Below are 16,702 nucleotides of genomic sequence, written 5' to 3'. Positions count from 1 at the left end.
CATGTTTGTTGACCCCTTCAAAGAACTCTAATAGATTAGTAAGACACGATTTCCCTTTAGAGAAACCATGTTGACTTTTGTCCAACAATTTATGTTCTTCTATGTGTCTGACAATTTTATTCTTTACCATTGTTTCAACTAATTTGCCCGGTACCGACGTTAGACTTACCGGTCTGTAATTGCCGGGATCACCTCTACAGCCCTTTTTAAATATTGGGGTTACATTAGCTATCTTCCAGTTGTTGGGTACAGAAGCCGATTTAAAGGACAGGTTACAAACCCTAGTTAATAGTTCTGCAATTTCACATTTGAGTTCTTTCAGAACTCTTGGGTGAATGCCATCTGGTCCCCGTGACTTTTTAAGTTAAGTTCATTAATTAATTCCAAAACCTCCTCTCCTGACACTTCAATCTGTGACAGTTCCTCAGATTTGTCACCTACAAAAGCTGGCTCAGGTTTGGGAATCTCCCTAACATCCTCAGCCATGAAGACTGAAGCAAAGAATTTGTTTAGTTTCTCCGCCATGACTTTATCATCTTTAAGTGCTCCTTTTCTATCTCTATCATCGAGGGGCCCCACTGGTTGTTTAGCAGGCTTATGCCGGTGTAAGCAAGAACAGAATTTAGTCCAGAGAAGACATTAATTGGTTGCAAGTTACTTTAGATTCCTCCATCCGGCGTTTATTCCTGGAGAATAGACCTTACTTGCGATAGTCTCCAAATCCATCTCTCAGCCCTTTTTAAGACTTTCCCCTTTTATTTAGGGGTGGTGGTGGTTTGGTTTGGGTTTTTTCTTCATTTTTAACAATGTACCCATCACAACTACAACCACATTTTATGGACTTTATGAGATATTTGGTAGATGAACATCAAAGTACACCTCTACCCCGATATAATGCGACCTGATATAACATGAATTCAAATATAACGCGGTAAAACAGTGCTCTGGGGGGTCAGGGCTGCGTACTCCAGCAGATCAAAGCAAGTTCGATATAACGCGGTAAGATTTTTTGGCTCCCAAGGACAGCGTTATGTCGGGGTAGAGGTGTAGTAGCAGTAAAAAGGGGGGTGGTTAAATAATACAGGGCCCGATTCTCATCTCACATGAGTTTTGCGCTGGTCTAGTTCTAAGAGTTACTCCTCATTTACACCAGTTTGAGATCACAATCAGGCTCTTAGATGAAATCCTGGCCCCAGTGAAATCAACGGCAAAACTCTCATTGACCTCAATAGGACTAGGACTTCACTCTTTGCCTCTAGGCATTTTTGTGAAAGTGTTCATCTTCTTCACTCATGTCATTCACAGTTGATTCCAGATCTGGAAGTTTTTACCCTTCCCACAAGAACTAGCAAAATCAGGGCCGGTAAAACTTCAACCTACTGCTCGAGAGAGTCTCTCTTTTTACTACTATTTTTTAAATTGTAGAAGAAGTCATTCTAAAATCTCCCAAATTCTCAGAGTAATTTGCAGCAAGTCATTGTAACATGGCAGCAGAAAAAACTCTCTCACCATGTCAAATCCCAATTCAGCAAAGCACTTAAGCTCAGTTAACTTGACTTCAATGGCACTATTCACATGCCCAAAAGTTAAGCTGATGTTAAACCAGTGTGTTGAATCAGAGCCATAACCTACAGTACACACACACACACACACACACCATGAAACACCAGAATTTTTTGCACTTTTGATAGTCCTGGGAAGCATTAGGAAGCTTATGGGGATCATTAAATGTGCATATGCTATTTCAGGTTGAGTCACTACTTGCAATCGGAGTTCTACAACTTTTGCTAAATAATCCTGTTTGTGAATTTGTTCCACGTTTTAAAAACTTCCCTTTGTCCTATTGTATATTACAAGAAAAATATTTAATTAATGGAGAAATGAAAGGTGATATACACTCTGCTATACTATAAACATGTCTTCATAAACCTCTCCTAGATCTTGATGGGAATCCCATATGGAAGTATACCTAGAAAAACTGTACCCAGAGCTGAACAAGCTACTGCTATGGATTTTTCCGTCCTTTGGGATTTTGAGGTAGGTATTGTACATTCACTTCCAAAGTAGATAAGATGTGTTAATATGTAAGGGAACAAAATTCATCCCTGATGTAACTCCATTGAAATTGCTAGGTTTACAGAGATTAATTTGGTCCCAGATGTTGATTAAATCATTATTTTATGGTTTCACACACACACACACACACACACACACACTTTCCCCCAGACAAGGACATGAAATGACTCCCATTGACATTAATGGGCTTTGGATCAAGCCCCAAAACATTTTGGATCAAAATCTATTGTGTGTGCGCGCGCGCATTTGTTTGCATATGGATTTAGCAAATTTCCATCCATAAATGTGTTTGGAATGCACATACTGCACATCCATATGCAATTGTTGGTTCTGCAGGAAAAAGCTGCTGCTTTTTTTAAAATTCTAAAATGGGTGCACATGCACAATTACAGAGCTTGTGGCTGTTCAAGTTGTAGATTTAATTCTCATTTTACAATAAGATAAAACATAAATAAATCCACTGAAGTCAATGGAATAACATCAGTCCTTCACTCGGGGAAGTGAAATCAGAATCAGACACCTATTCTCTCCATCCCTTAAAAAAAAAAATTATCTGTAGCCCTGGGAAACTGAAGTTCTATATATCTCAATCCTTGGCTTCTTCTATTAGAATTACAACAGGCAGGGCTATTAGTTTGATTTGCAATAATAATTTTGTAGTGAGGATAATTGTCCACTAATAAGTGGAGTGAAAGCAACTCATTTCACATATGCCATAGAATAAATCATCAGATAGTAGTGACTTTTCGCACTACTGACGTAGGTTCACATAAGTGACCTAGACTTACTGGCAAGGAAAGATTTTGGAAAAATAAAGACAGCTTAATAATTACATCTCTGCTGCACTGCAAGTCAATATAGACCAATTATCACATAATCATCATTTTACATTTATATAGTGACTTTCAACCTGAAAAAAATACAGATCTTCTGTACACACAAGAATCACTTCACCAATTACTAGTGCATAGGTTGAGCATTGATTCAGAGGGAAGAGTTCCACTTAGTTACCAGCACCACTTCCTATAGCAGCTCAGGTTTTCCCATTGGGGCCAGAATGTCAAACTCATGTGTGCACTGACTCTAAAATTTAGGTATGTCTAAGCAGAAAGCATCTTCACATAAATGGCAATGAATGGAGAAAGTTAGCCATGAAATGAGGGGCCAAAAGAAGATTGGGGAGGTGCTCTTGCCACTTATCAGAAATAAAGTGGCAAGCACTGTAGGAAGTTGCTGAATAGACAAAGTGCAGCAAACTAGGAAATGAAATACCCATTATTCTAAATTTCCAAGTGTGTCTAGTGAAACGATGCCTCTGCTTTTTGGTGCCCAACCTGAGGCACCTGGGAGCATTCAGTTTTCAGAAATTGCTGAGCCTCCATTCTCTGAAAATCAGGCCCCTGAAAGGAGTTTGAAGTTGGGCAGCCAAAAATTCAGGTGCTCAAAAAACAAAACAAAACAAAACCAGTAGTTCCATTTGAAAATTTATGCCAACATGTTTATGTGCCTTTAGGAAACCATCAAGGTACTAAATCAGTCCTCAGAGAAAACTAGCAGGAGGGTGACTAGGTTCTGTTGTGTATGATACCTTTCCTGAGGTCAGATAATAAAAGATGGTATTTCTGGAAGTGTTTTTGAGATACTAGCCAATGCTGCTGAGAACTACTATTGAAGGTGGTACTTCCAGAAAGATCATCATTAAAGTTTTCTAAAAACCACTAATCTGAAAGTAGGTCAGGTAAATGAATCCAATTTATTAGCAGGTCTTCAAATGTCTGTTTTGAGCAACCTGATACAGCTGTGATATTGTCTCACTCATTTTTAATTGAGGATCTTATTGGAGTTTTAGACTTACTCTCCCCACTCCCTAGCATTTAAAACTTACTGAAGCTCAATGCTAATTATTGGCAATCTGAGTATGTTTGCATAGAATGAGCAGTACATCTTTAAAAATTAAAAAAGGAAGGTAGCAGCAATCTTTAGTCTGTCTTGTTAGGGGGACTTCAAGACAGAGGGTAATTTTTTGCTGACCTGCAGCTGGTATTTTTATTTGAATGTCTATAGGTTCCGCACATAACAACTAAGGAAATTTGTTCGGAGATGGGGCCATATGTGACCATGCTAGGACAAAGAGCAGATCTACATTAAGCTTCCAAATTTTTGCCTTTTGCTTGGCACACATCCACACTGTGCTGCTGTGACTAACATCCACAGAGACTCACCCTTTATTACTATAATGTGCACCATACATGTGGTGCAATGGGGGGGGGGGGGGAACTTGAATACATTTAAAATGAAGAGAAGAAGCATCATCACCATCAATCCCTGTAAAGTAGATTTCTAAACAGAAAAATATTTTTCAACACGGTAACGAATAAGTGAATATTTTGGCAGCAAATGGGTTACATAATTGATGACAGCAGTAGAAAGGAATAGATCTAATTTGGACATAAGACTACATGTATCACAGAAGGAAAATAAAAACAAACCAACAACATGCAGTGTGACGTTCTGTACAATTTTTGACCAGGGACCAGAAAACTAAAACATTAGGAAGGTTATTTTCAGGCTCGAGTTTCACCCTGCACTAATGAACTCCAGAATGGTCCTCTTTATATTTTACAAGGCTTTTTACTCGAATCCTCCCCACCATACACAATATAATTGGTTACAATTTCCAAGGGACTGTGTTGCTGCCATACCAGCTGCTGTGTTGCTGCTCTGTTCTCAATAGCTCCTCAGTAATGGCAGAGACATGCGAAAGGCCGTGCTGTACCTATGGCATTATACTCCGATTTGCAGTGTTCCCACCACCTGCTGGAAATCATGCAGAAAAAACTCTGCAGCCAATGTTGTGGCCTGGATTACTAGAAATCTCCCATTAATAAACACGTGCATAACTAACAACTTGTACTGAATGCATCCAGCTCAGCTGGGGATTTTACAAAGAACTGATTAAACTGGGTCTAGTGTACAGCCTAGGATATTGCTTTGGTGGTTCCGAAGTCCTGATCAAAAGCACAGATTGGAGCTTTCCAGAATGTTGTAGCCAGGCAGGGCTGGATTAATGCAGGGGCTTTAGGGGCTGCAGCCCAGGGCCTCGGGCTAAGGGGGCCCCGCAGGCCGGATGCAGCCCGCTGCTTCTTTTCATCCAGCCTGGCAAGTCTCCGTGCTGCGGGCAGACGCTGGTCCCCAAGCCTCAGTGTCCACACACACACACACCCCCCCCGCCAGGAGCTGGAGCCGCAATCGCTGGCTCACCGATGTGTCCCTGCGGCCCCTAGGTGGGGGGCGTTCAGGGAATCTCTGCGCACTGCCCCACCCCCAGCACCAGCTCTGCAGCTCCCATTAGCTGGGCACCGTAGCCAATGTGAGTTGCGGGGGGTGGGGGGAAAGGGGGAGTCCATGTCAGCCACCTCGGGGAGCAGAGCAGCATGGAGCCAGGGATCCTACCTCAGCCCTGCTGCGCCGCCACCCAGGAGCTGCCCAAGGTAAGCACCTCCCGGCTGGAGCCTGCACCCCACACCCCCTCCTCCACCCCAACCCCCTACCCGAACCCAAACTCCATCCCAGATCCCCACTGCAGCCCAACCCTCTGTCCCAGCCCTGAGCCCCCTCCTGCACCCAAACTCCCACACAGAGCCCATACCCTGAACCTCCTGCTGCACCCCAAAACCCTGTCCCACCCCAGAGCTCACCCCCTGAGATGGAGCTGCACCCCCTCCCACACCCCAATCCCCTGTCCCAGCCCTGAGCCCACTCCAAACCCCCAGGGGCCCCACAAAACCGAATAGCTTCGGGCCCACAGGAGAGTTAATCCAGCCCTGTAGCCAGGTATCTACTATCCGGTAAATATTCAGCTAAAGGGCAGAACAGCCAAAGCAGAAGAGATGTACAATATGCTACAGTACACGTCAACATGGATCGGCGATTATAGAAAAGTGGGGAAGAATCTGCCAATGCCCAAAGAAATAAGATTTTCTAGGAACTCAATGACTGTCCGCTTGTGTATGTAATAAAAGACAGCTCCATTTCAGAAGAGACCAGAACATTTCCTGAGAGCTGATAGTCCATCAGAGTAGTGGTTTCATGGAAAAGACCAAAGATCATTTTGATTTTAGACTTAGTCCGTAATTCAAATTCACCTAAGCCATAAAAGGAGATGCTCTGGGGTTAAAGTCAGTCATTTTCCAATTAGAAGAAAAGGTTTCAAGTGGGTGTGATGGGACCTGGGGAATGGGAAGACACTACTGTTTTGGATTCACCTCAGAGTTTTCAGAAAATTGGGATGTTTGGTCCAGGATTATGTTAGTAACCAAGAGTGACATGAACTATTAACTACATCAAAGAGGTGTGTAAGACAGGGAGAAGAGAGTCATTCCCAGACAGGTAGACAGGTTCAGCTCAGACCTCAATTTTCACCCTCCGACTTGCTTCCACTCATCTAGGCAGGTTCTTCTGGTCAGTAGAGGGGCAGAGAGAGAGAGAGAGAGAGAGAGAGAGAGAGAGAGAGAGAGAGAGAGAGAGAGAGAGAGTGTGTGTGTGTGTGTGTGTGTGTGTGTGTGTGTGTGTGTGTGTGTGTGTGTGTGTGTGTATGTATGTATAAGGATAGCAATGGAGTGATGTTTCAGAAGCTAGTCGCTAAAAAGCCAAGATTAACTCAAAAATGAGGAACTAAAATACTTCATCATTAAATTGACTATTTTAACTTGCAAAATTTACAAGAAAGGGTTAAAACAATCCAATGGCCTTCATTCTTGTATGAGAAATGCACGTAACAGACAAGGAATCAAACTTACTGATGGGATTTTTTGTTTATTTCATTTTTCTTTAGGGTTATATCAAATATTCTGCTCTTTTTTATGGCTACTACAACAACCAACGGACAATCGGCTGGTTAAAATACAGGCTACCGATGGCATACTTCATGGTTGGAGTTAGTGTATTTGGCTACAGCCTGATGGTTGTTATAAGATCGTAAGTATAGTTCTTTGGTTTTAGTGTTTTTTCTCCTTTTTCTCTGAAATTCAAACTAATCTCTATTGCATTTCACCTTTCTCCTCCACTTATTGTTAAAATAGCAGATTTAGAGACATGGCATGGCACTTTCAGTCCAGTTCCCAGGTGATTAGAATCCATGTGACAATTTCAGAAGACTTTTAGGGCCTACTTCACCAAAGAGCCTACTCTTGCATTCCTTGCACCCCCAAAACCTCACACTGACGCCAATAGGAGCTGTGTGGTCTTCACAATGAGTACACATTAGATCCTAACTCTAACAAGCAAAGCAGATGCATACCCAAACCAACCTGCATTGGGCAGAATAATAATGTTTTGCACTAATCTATCACCTTCTAGTCAAGGATCTCAGAAAGATTTAATTTAGCCTCCCAAAACACTGGAGATAGATGTTATTGACCTCATTTCACAGATAGAGAGTTAAGTGACTTGCCTGTGGTCACACAGAAAGAAGTTCTATTCCTGCTTTTGAACAGATTATTTGCTGACTCCACATCATGGGAGTTAACCACAAGACTACCCTTCCTCCCCATAGGAAAGTGTAAGCTAAATGGATTTTTATGTTTATTGAAACAGGCATGTTGCTATTCAGTGCACACAAAATCTTGAGTCCTTTGTTGGAATGAGGCACAGAAATATATCCAGACACTCAGATGTGCTGTACATTTACAATATTACCATAAAATCTCAACATCTGTTGTCTCATCTATACTGGAGGGATTTATGCTAGAAACTCTAATAGGAATCACAAAATATTTCAGGGATCAAATAGAACAGAGGAAACAATAGAAGACATATCTGCTCCTGTGTTGATTAACAAGTATGCTTCCTCCCCCCATTGGTTTACTGCAAGTACTCTACTCCAGCATTGTGTAACCATTGAAAGCTCTCTGGAACATCATGTAATAGCTGGTATATCTGACAGCACCAGAAATTTGTTTTTCTTAAAATAAATAGCATGCAAAATAGCACAGATATAGTTTGATGATGATGGTGATATTTATTTGTATTGCCATAGTGCCTAGGCATGAACCAAAACCCTATTGTGCTAGACAATATACAAATAATTCCTCTCCTGGTCCATTTATGAATCCTCCTAAAGTTCATTGCAGTTACTGTTATTAAAGATCCTCCAATATAGCTATCATTTTGTAATAAATAGTGGATCTGCATCATGATCTATGGACTCAGCCCTCCTTAAACCAGAGGTATTTATTTAAAGAAAACAGCTACAACCAGACACAAAGCAGATACTGCCACATAACTTGAGTCCCAGCTTTGTTTTCCTTATTTACCAGGAATCACAACTTGTCTGAATTTCTATATAGCACACAGGGGCATCTAGTGGCTGAATAATATACTGCAAGTAAACACATTGCCATTTGTGTCATCGCACAGGATGGCCAGAAATGCCAACGAAAACACAGGAGATGGGGATGACAACAATTTCACTTTCAGCTGGAAAATGTTCACTAGCTGGGATTACCTCATTGGCAACCCGGAGACTGCAGACAACAAATTTGCATCTATTACAACCAGCTTCAAGGTAATATCTAAATGACATACACTTTCTCTACAGGGAGTTCCCTGCCTCTGGAGATGCTACCAAAATCCACCTTAGCAGAATTTCAAGGGGAAAATTAGACAATAACCTGGATACCTATATAGCATCCCAAGGTGCCCCCTGGGATAAAATGATTAATCATGGTGATTCTAAGTTCATATGTTCTGTGCTGAACGGATCTCCATATTTAGGGTTTGGAAGACTATAGCTGTTTTACTTTCCTTTGGAGAATGGAGTAGGGAATATCAGTGAGGAATAAGTGAGTGGTTTACAATTGCAAGGGACGGAGATACTCTTGTGGAGCTTGATCTTTCCTATATGCCCTCTCCTGTGTTTCAGTTAGAGATGCAGCAGAGTTGAGAAGTTTGGTTTCAGATGCTAATTTCCCCCAAATTCAACAACAATTCCACTCCTTCCCAACACAGCATGCACATGATAGATTCTTGCCCAAACTCATGCTCGCATTTGCTTTAGTTTGCTGCCTAGGAGACTCCGTTTAAGAAATAGGATTTTGCTTATAAACAGTTCTATATTGAACTTAATCCAAGCTCCTTCATAGGCTGGTTATCCCCAGGGGTGCTGGAACAATTTATATAGCGAAAGCCATTGAACCAAACTGCAAACCCTGCATATGATGAAAATCACTTTAAGCCGGGGGTGCAGCAGCACCCCCTAGTTCCAACACCTATGGTTATCCCTAGGGCTTTTGCCTACAAGGCTTCTTGTCTCTCCTCCTTGCTCTCTCTCACCTCCAATCGAAGGTCTTATCTTCCTGAGCTAAAATGAGACCCAGCTGTTCTGGCTGCCAAAAAGAGCCTGTGGAATTGTGCTGCACATCCACACAAAGTACTAAATCCTGATACTCTATCACAGAGCTCATTAGAGAGATTAGCCCTAGCCACGATGCATTAATATGAACTTTCCTAAATGCAATGGGATTCAGATCCAAGGATCTGGTTTGGAGTCCAGCTCTAATTCCAATATAGAGGTTGTGTTTGTTTTTATTTCTAATATAACTCTCACAGTCTGCCAGTACACAAGCTGAACTTGAATGAAGGGGATTTGGCAAAAATTCTTTGTTTAGCTTATTACATGGTTTATGTAAAAGAGAAGACAGACAAGGAGTTTGTGTATATTTGCATTTGGGTCTTTGCTCCTATGTTACGCAATACCAGCCAAATTCTGATTCAGTTATACTGGTGTGAATCACAATAACTCCACTGATGTTAATGGAGTCATTGTGAATTTATACTGGTCTAGTTGAGAACAAAGATTGGCCCATATTGTATTAATTGCAAAGAAAATTGTTATGGAGAAAGCAATTATTGAGAAGATCCACTATAGAGCTGGTTGAAAAATGCCAATTATTTGCAGAAAAAAATTTATATCCCATGAAAAGTTTTGTTTTTTCCAATAAAAATCCAGAAGCCAAAAATGGAAAAAAAGTTGTCCATTTTTCAAAACCATTTTCTATTTTAAAACATCAGGCATTGCTAACCATTTTTGGTTTTGAAAAGCAAACATTGAACATTTTTACTGAAAACCAAACCAAAAAAAGATTATTTTTTAACTGTACATTGTTACCCCCCAAAAAATTCAGCTTTGGAGTTATGGAAAATTTCCATTAACATTTTGGTCAAAAAGCCATTTTTTCATTTAACAAAGTTTCAATAAAAAAGTCAAACAGCTAAAATGAACTCTGTGCATAGAAGAGCCCAATATAAAATGTATTGGGTAAAACATTTCTAGAATTCTTGAGGAGCAAAGAGCAATTTAGGTATCAGCACACCTGAAATGATTTTGCACACTGAGAAAACCAACTACATAGATCATTGTGGAAGGAGAAGTCAGTAATTAAAGGTTATGTTCAGTTTCCTAAGATACAAATTCTTGAGCTGAATCCTACATCACAAAGTCCTTGAATTTCTTGAACTTAATCGTCTGCATTACTCACACTCAAAGTAAAACCTTGGAGAAGGAGGGAGATCACATGTGCATCAAAAACAGAAGGATCTTTGCTACAACAGAAGAGCCAATTTTAAAGGTGTATTGATTTAGGGCTTATAAAGTCTAACAGTAGACAAACAGCATCTGGAGTGCTTGCATTAGTCATTTTAGTCTTCTTTATTTTAATATTTGCTGTTGAAAAGTTCATCCTTGAAGCTGGTAAAACTTTTGGGAACTCTCCAGAGAAAATTATTGGCTCAGGCTGCCAAAGTAGTGGGTTTTTTTGTTTTTAATTTCTTTTTGCTCAATCCTGAAAAGCTGGACCATTTCCTTTATTGTATGAGTAAGCAGGTAGGTAGGAAAGATTTAGGATCCTAACAATTCAGAAAAATGCAACATCAAGTCGGGGTCAGTGGCTTTTAAAAAAAGATCGAGTGTGGGGAAAATCCCTTGTAATGCTTTGAAACAATGGTTTTACTCAGCTATAATCTAAGCAAACATCTTGGACAGAAATGTCCCTGGTTTTGAAAAAACAAATTTGTTCCACAAAGTGGTCTGACAAGTGCCCATACAAACATTGCAGTAAATGAATAAGGCAAGGGGAGGGTGCTAAGAAGGCAAATGTGCTACAAACTCAAACTCAGACTGTGGAGAACAAACTGAACTAATGTGACAAAGAATCTGAAGGAAAGACATTTTTCAGTTGCTTAGATACCAATGCTAGGAGTCTGGGCAACAAGCAAGAGGAATTGGAATTTCTCATTGATGAGAAGAAATTTGATATAATTGGAATGTTAAAAATCACTGGTTACAATCTGTTTAGGAAGGTCAGAGTGGGTGGCACTCTACATTAATGACACCTTTTTTAGTTAATAACTCAGAAGGGCGGGCTCTTGAATGCATTTGGATTAATATGCTAACTAACAAAGGACAGGAGTGGGTACTGGTGGGGATCTGTTACAGACCACCAAATCAAACCAGAGAACAGGAGGAGTTACTCCTGAACACCCAGCTATAATGTGTGAAAAGAAAAATTGTGCTACGTATGCTGGAGGTTCCATGTGACCAGTAGTATAACATTATTAGAGTTTCTAAAAAGTATATTTATAGAAAATTTTCCAATGCAAATAGTATTGTATCCAATGAGAAGAAACTTAATTATGGACCTCACTATAACAAAAATAGAATTTCATTCTTGGACTGGAAGTTGGTGGTTGCCCAGAAACTACTAATCATGATCTGATTACATTCAATCCAGGCAACCCACCCAGAAATAAATATATGCTTCAGAAAGTCCAAATTTTTCCCAAAGCTGAGGAAAATTTTGAGTAAAATTGAGAGGAAAACTTTAAACATAAAAATGTAAATGAAAATTAGGAATTCTTTAAAAAGAGTTTATTAGATGTCCAAAAAGCCATGATTTCATGGTCATAGCTCTCAAAAATAAGATTGAGAAGTGGCTTGATTACAGGATATGAGTACCTTTGTGGGGAGGAAAGGGTACTAAACGGTTCTTTAATCTAGACGAGAAAGGCATAATGAGAACCAATGGCTGGAAGATGGAGACATAAATGTTTAACAGTAAGGGTTAACAACTACTGGAATATTGGAACAAATTCTCCATCTCCTGATGTCTTCAAATGAAGCTGGGATGCCTTTCTGGGAGACATGCTTTAGTCAAACACAAGGCATCATCCTCAATAACAGCATAGGGTAACTGGATGAAATTCTATAGCCTGTTATATACAGGAAGTCAGAGTAGATCTAATGGTCCCTTCTGGTTTTAAACTCAATGAACTTATGTATCTGCTACAATTCTTTAAATGTATCTACTTATAAAGGAGTCTATTGTGGATGAGCAAGAAAGTAACAAGGATGAGAACATCCATCTGAGAAGATTCCTTCGGGTTCTGGCGAATGTGCTTATCATATGTTGCTTGTGTGGAAGTGGCTACCTCATTTATTTTGTGGTTAAACGGTCCCAGACTTTTTCAAAAATGCAAAACATTGGCTGGTATGAAAGAAATGAGGTAAGAAGAGTTTGTTTCTGATTTTCTGTAATATTGACTTTCCTTAGAAAGAAGTGTAATTGTTAGCATGAAGATAGCTGCTAAAACAAAAGATTGTGGGTTCAAGTCCCACATCAGGATTAAGGTTAAAATGTTCAAAAGAACCAAAAGTGTACATTTAACATGGGGCGGGGGGAGTGAGTCTCAGAGTTTGAATCTTGGGCCTGGTCCACACTAACCCCCCCACTTCGAACTAAGATACGCAACTTCAGCTACATGAATAACGTAGCTGAAGTCCAAGTACCTTAGTTTGAACTTACCGTGGGTCCAGACGCGGCAGGCAGGCTCCCCCGTCGACTCTGCATACTCCTCTCGCGGAGCAGGAGTACCGGCGTCGATGGCGAGCACTTCCGGGATTGATCTATCGCGTCTAGACAAGACGCGATAAATCGAACCCAGAAGATCGATTGCTTACCGCCAGACCCGGAGGTAAGTATAGACGTACCCTTGGGCTTGTGATACAGGGCTAAAAATAGCTACGTAGACATTCCTGCTTGGGCTGGAGCCCAGGCACTGAGACCCACACACCTTGCTGGATTTCAGAGCTCAGATTCCAGCTCAAGTGGGAACGTCTACACTGCTATGTTTTAGCTCCACAGCCCGAGCCACACAGGCCTGAGTCAGTTGACCCAGGCGCTGAGATTTTCTGCCACAAGGTTGTTCCCTCCCCTCACCCCCAGTGTAGACATAGCTGAAGTGACTTAAGTAACTAAGTCCCATTCATTTTCCAATGGGGCTTACGTGACTTAGGTGCTTTGGAAAATTTTACCTCAAGTCTCACACCGTGTATTGAGATGCAGTATTGTACTAGAAGGGTCCCTGGACTGTTAGAGGTGTCCTCCCTTCAGATAAAAAGTTAAACGGAGATCCCTTCTGTCCATTGCTGATAGAGCTGGTTGAAAAATAGAATCTGCACCTCATGGGAAATGCCGAGATTTTTGACATTTGGTTTTGTTATCTTTTGAGGCAAAAAGTTGAAATCTTGGAATTTTTCACAGAATGAAGTATTCCTGGATGTGTTGTGACCTTATCAAAATGTTTCATTTCCACTTCATCATTTCAGCTTTTGTTATAATATTTATAACATAAAAAAGCTGAAATGATGAAGTCCAAACTAAATGTTTAGATCATTTCCTGTGAGAATTTTGACAAAACTGATACATTCCTGCAAAACATTTCAATTTAGTCGAATCAGCATTTTCCAACAGAAAAATGTTCCCTCAGAAAAATTTTAACCAGCTGTAACCTCTGAGGCTTTTCCGCTGATATTTTAAGATCTCATGGCATTTTTCCCCAAAAGAAAAAGGGATATTCCTGATGCCCAACTTCTGGCCAGTGTTCCCTCTCTCAGTAAGGTAGGTACTAGAAAAACCTGTATATTCTGTCAGGGACTACACAAATGCAACTCCCCCTAAACTCATTGGGCGTTGTACATGTGTGACCAATGGCAAAATCAGTGCATCATTGCTGAGTTCATAAGAAAACTGAGTTCCAGATATGTTTCCATCTGAGTCAGCAAAATATTCTTAAAAGTGTGAAGGCACATTTTTTTTAAAAAAAGAAAAGATTATTTTACGCACAAGCTGACAGCTTAGTTTCTACAATATTCTTGCTACGTTAAAATAGAAGCATTGGACCTCATTCTGAAAGGCCTCAGCTCTCTAAAGTAAAAGGGAGTTGTGGTTAAGTAAGCTCCTCACAGGACTGCAGTCACAGGAGCATTTTCTGTTGGCCTCATCCCTCTGATAACATCATAAGTGTCCTGGCAAAATGCACAAGTCATCCCAGGTTATTCAGACTCTGGGACTGTAGGAGGTAAAGTAATTAGATATGCCAGGAATTGAAGTCATTTTAGCTCAAAACACCTTCATAAGCCCATCAAAAGCTCCAATCACTTGCTGACTAACTGCCTGCAGCCGCTGAATTGTGCAGATGTGTCACTGTTTAAGCCTTATTACTGTAATTGGACTTTGTTAATAAGGAGCAGGGACTAATTTGGTGATATGCTACCATATAGCATAACTGTTTCAGCACTATATATGTTAATATATTTCCTGACTGCAATTTTCCATTAATGCAGAACTCTGAAAAGAGATGTCAGCTTCCTCTTCATAGGAAGTGAAGTGGCCTTGATATATGAAATATTGTAAGACCTATTTTGATAAGGTCTGAATGCTGAAAATCACATTGTTGTTGTTATTAACAGTAGTATCCTCATTTGGCAGGTTGAAATTGTTATGTCCTTGCTAGGAATGTTTTGTCCTCCACTGTTTGAAACCATTGCTGCCTTAGAGGAGTATCATCCTCGCATTGGATTGAAATGGCAGCTGGGACGTATCTTTGCTCTGTTTCTCGGGAACCTCTATACCTTTTTATTGGCCCTAATGGATGATGTCAATGAAAAGGTAAAAAGCATTACAATGAAAGAGAAAACAAGACTCATAATACTGTATGTTCTAGAATTCTTATAGCTAACATGAACAAAAGGCTCCCTTACAATAGGATATTACTGATTTTTTTCCATTCATACGTATATAAAAGGTATTTCACAATCATCCCCTCTGAACAACTGGTTGGAGTTGCCATTAATCTAAGACTTTCATGCATGGATTCCAGTTCATTCATTATTCAAAATGAAAGTTTTAAACCACAGTTTGGAAATAGAATTTTACATTACCATTCTCAGAAATGAGTAACTTTGAGTAACCCTACTGAGCCAATCCAGGCTACCAGAGATGCACAAACTTCTATTATGCATGTAAACAGAGGGATTGTCTTCTGTAATTGCTGAAGATTAGAACAACTTGAATATTTTTATCTGACACTGTTTGCGGTTTCTACTAATGCACCACCTCAGTTATAATTTTTATATCTATCTTTAATGTTTTCCTATTAGAGTGTTGCTGGCTGATAAAGAGCATAGAAGGGGATAAGCGTCTAAAAATGATCCACTGAAAAGCACTTTAAATTGAGAACAATAAAAGGAATCTGGAAAGTTTATTCTGCCCTGAAAATGATAAAGTGAGCAATCATAAATGTGAAAAATCAGTAAAGACTCCCTCTGAATCCTTGTGAACAACATCCACAACAGTGCAATTTTTCTGTTAACAATGGCCAGATTCTGATGCCTTTACTCACCTTGCATACAATCTTACCACAGAAGAAATCCTGTTCACAACCAGAGAGCTGCCCATGGAGTAAGGTGCTAATTAGCATGAGCAAGGGGATCAGAGTTAGGCCCAATATGAGCACTGCCAGCAGCGGGCTCTGCAAAGGCAACTTTTTATTCATTCAAACCTTATTTCCAGCTTTCTCCATTCACACATGACCTGTTTAAAAAAGTGCTTTCAGTGAAGGCAAAAATCCACCCTTCTAAGCAGAACACAAGGCCTATGCACCACTTACGCCCTAGTATGAACTTTTCAATTATTGTGCTGAACAAGATTAATTATATCCTGAGCTACAGTGGTTCTATACAGCAGGGGAGACTGGAACCATCTCTATTAATCATCAAACTGCTATCCATCCTGATAAAAAAAGGAAATAGAATGAGTTCCCTAGGACAGTGGTCTCCAAACTTTTTTGATCGCACACCCCTATCAGTAAAAAATTTTTGAGCACGCACCCTCTGCCGCGCCGGCTCTACCATTTTTGCCGAAGCAAAATAAATAAATAAATGAAATGAAATGAAATAAAGCCGCTCGGACTCCCGCCCGAACTGCCGAAGCCACACACCCCCAAGGATCCTACTGCGCACCCCACTTTGGAGACCACTGCCCAAGGTCTCATCTAGTACTCCCATTTCAAATGCACTACAAAATTTTGTGGGCAGTAGCAGGGTCCACACAGCCAATTAGTGCGTGGCAGGCTAGTGTGTTGTAAATTCACAGCTTGGCTTGCTGCACACTAGGTTTCTACATAGATAAGCCCAGATGCTATTATTGTTTGCTTTGTGAACTACTGCTAGTGTTGGAACCCAGAGGCTACATTTGTTGTAGGTCACTATTTACATTAAAGATGGCACCTA

The 16,702-nt window shown here is 40.4% G+C and overlaps 1 protein-coding gene across 1 annotated transcript in view; it reads left to right on the top strand.

Moving 5' to 3' along the window:
- The window catches only part of TMC2 (transmembrane channel like 2), a 54,095-nt gene that overhangs the window by 17,259 nt on the left and 20,134 nt on the right, over positions 1-16,702 (top strand). Inside the window, exons 8-12 of the mRNA XM_054019266.1 lie at positions 1,939-2,037; positions 6,911-7,053; positions 8,494-8,641; positions 12,448-12,636; positions 14,901-15,080. Coding sequence (XP_053875241.1) covers positions 1,939-2,037; positions 6,911-7,053; positions 8,494-8,641; positions 12,448-12,636; positions 14,901-15,080 — 759 coding nt within the window. The remainder of the gene's footprint in view (positions 1-1,938; positions 2,038-6,910; positions 7,054-8,493; positions 8,642-12,447; positions 12,637-14,900; positions 15,081-16,702) is intronic.

The sequence above is a fragment of the Malaclemys terrapin genome, chromosome 2 (assembly GCF_027887155.1).
Source record: "Malaclemys terrapin pileata isolate rMalTer1 chromosome 2, rMalTer1.hap1, whole genome shotgun sequence".
NCBI classification, from domain to species: Eukaryota; Metazoa; Chordata; order Testudines; family Emydidae; genus Malaclemys; species Malaclemys terrapin.
This window is presented reverse-complemented; position numbering and strand designations above follow the sequence as displayed.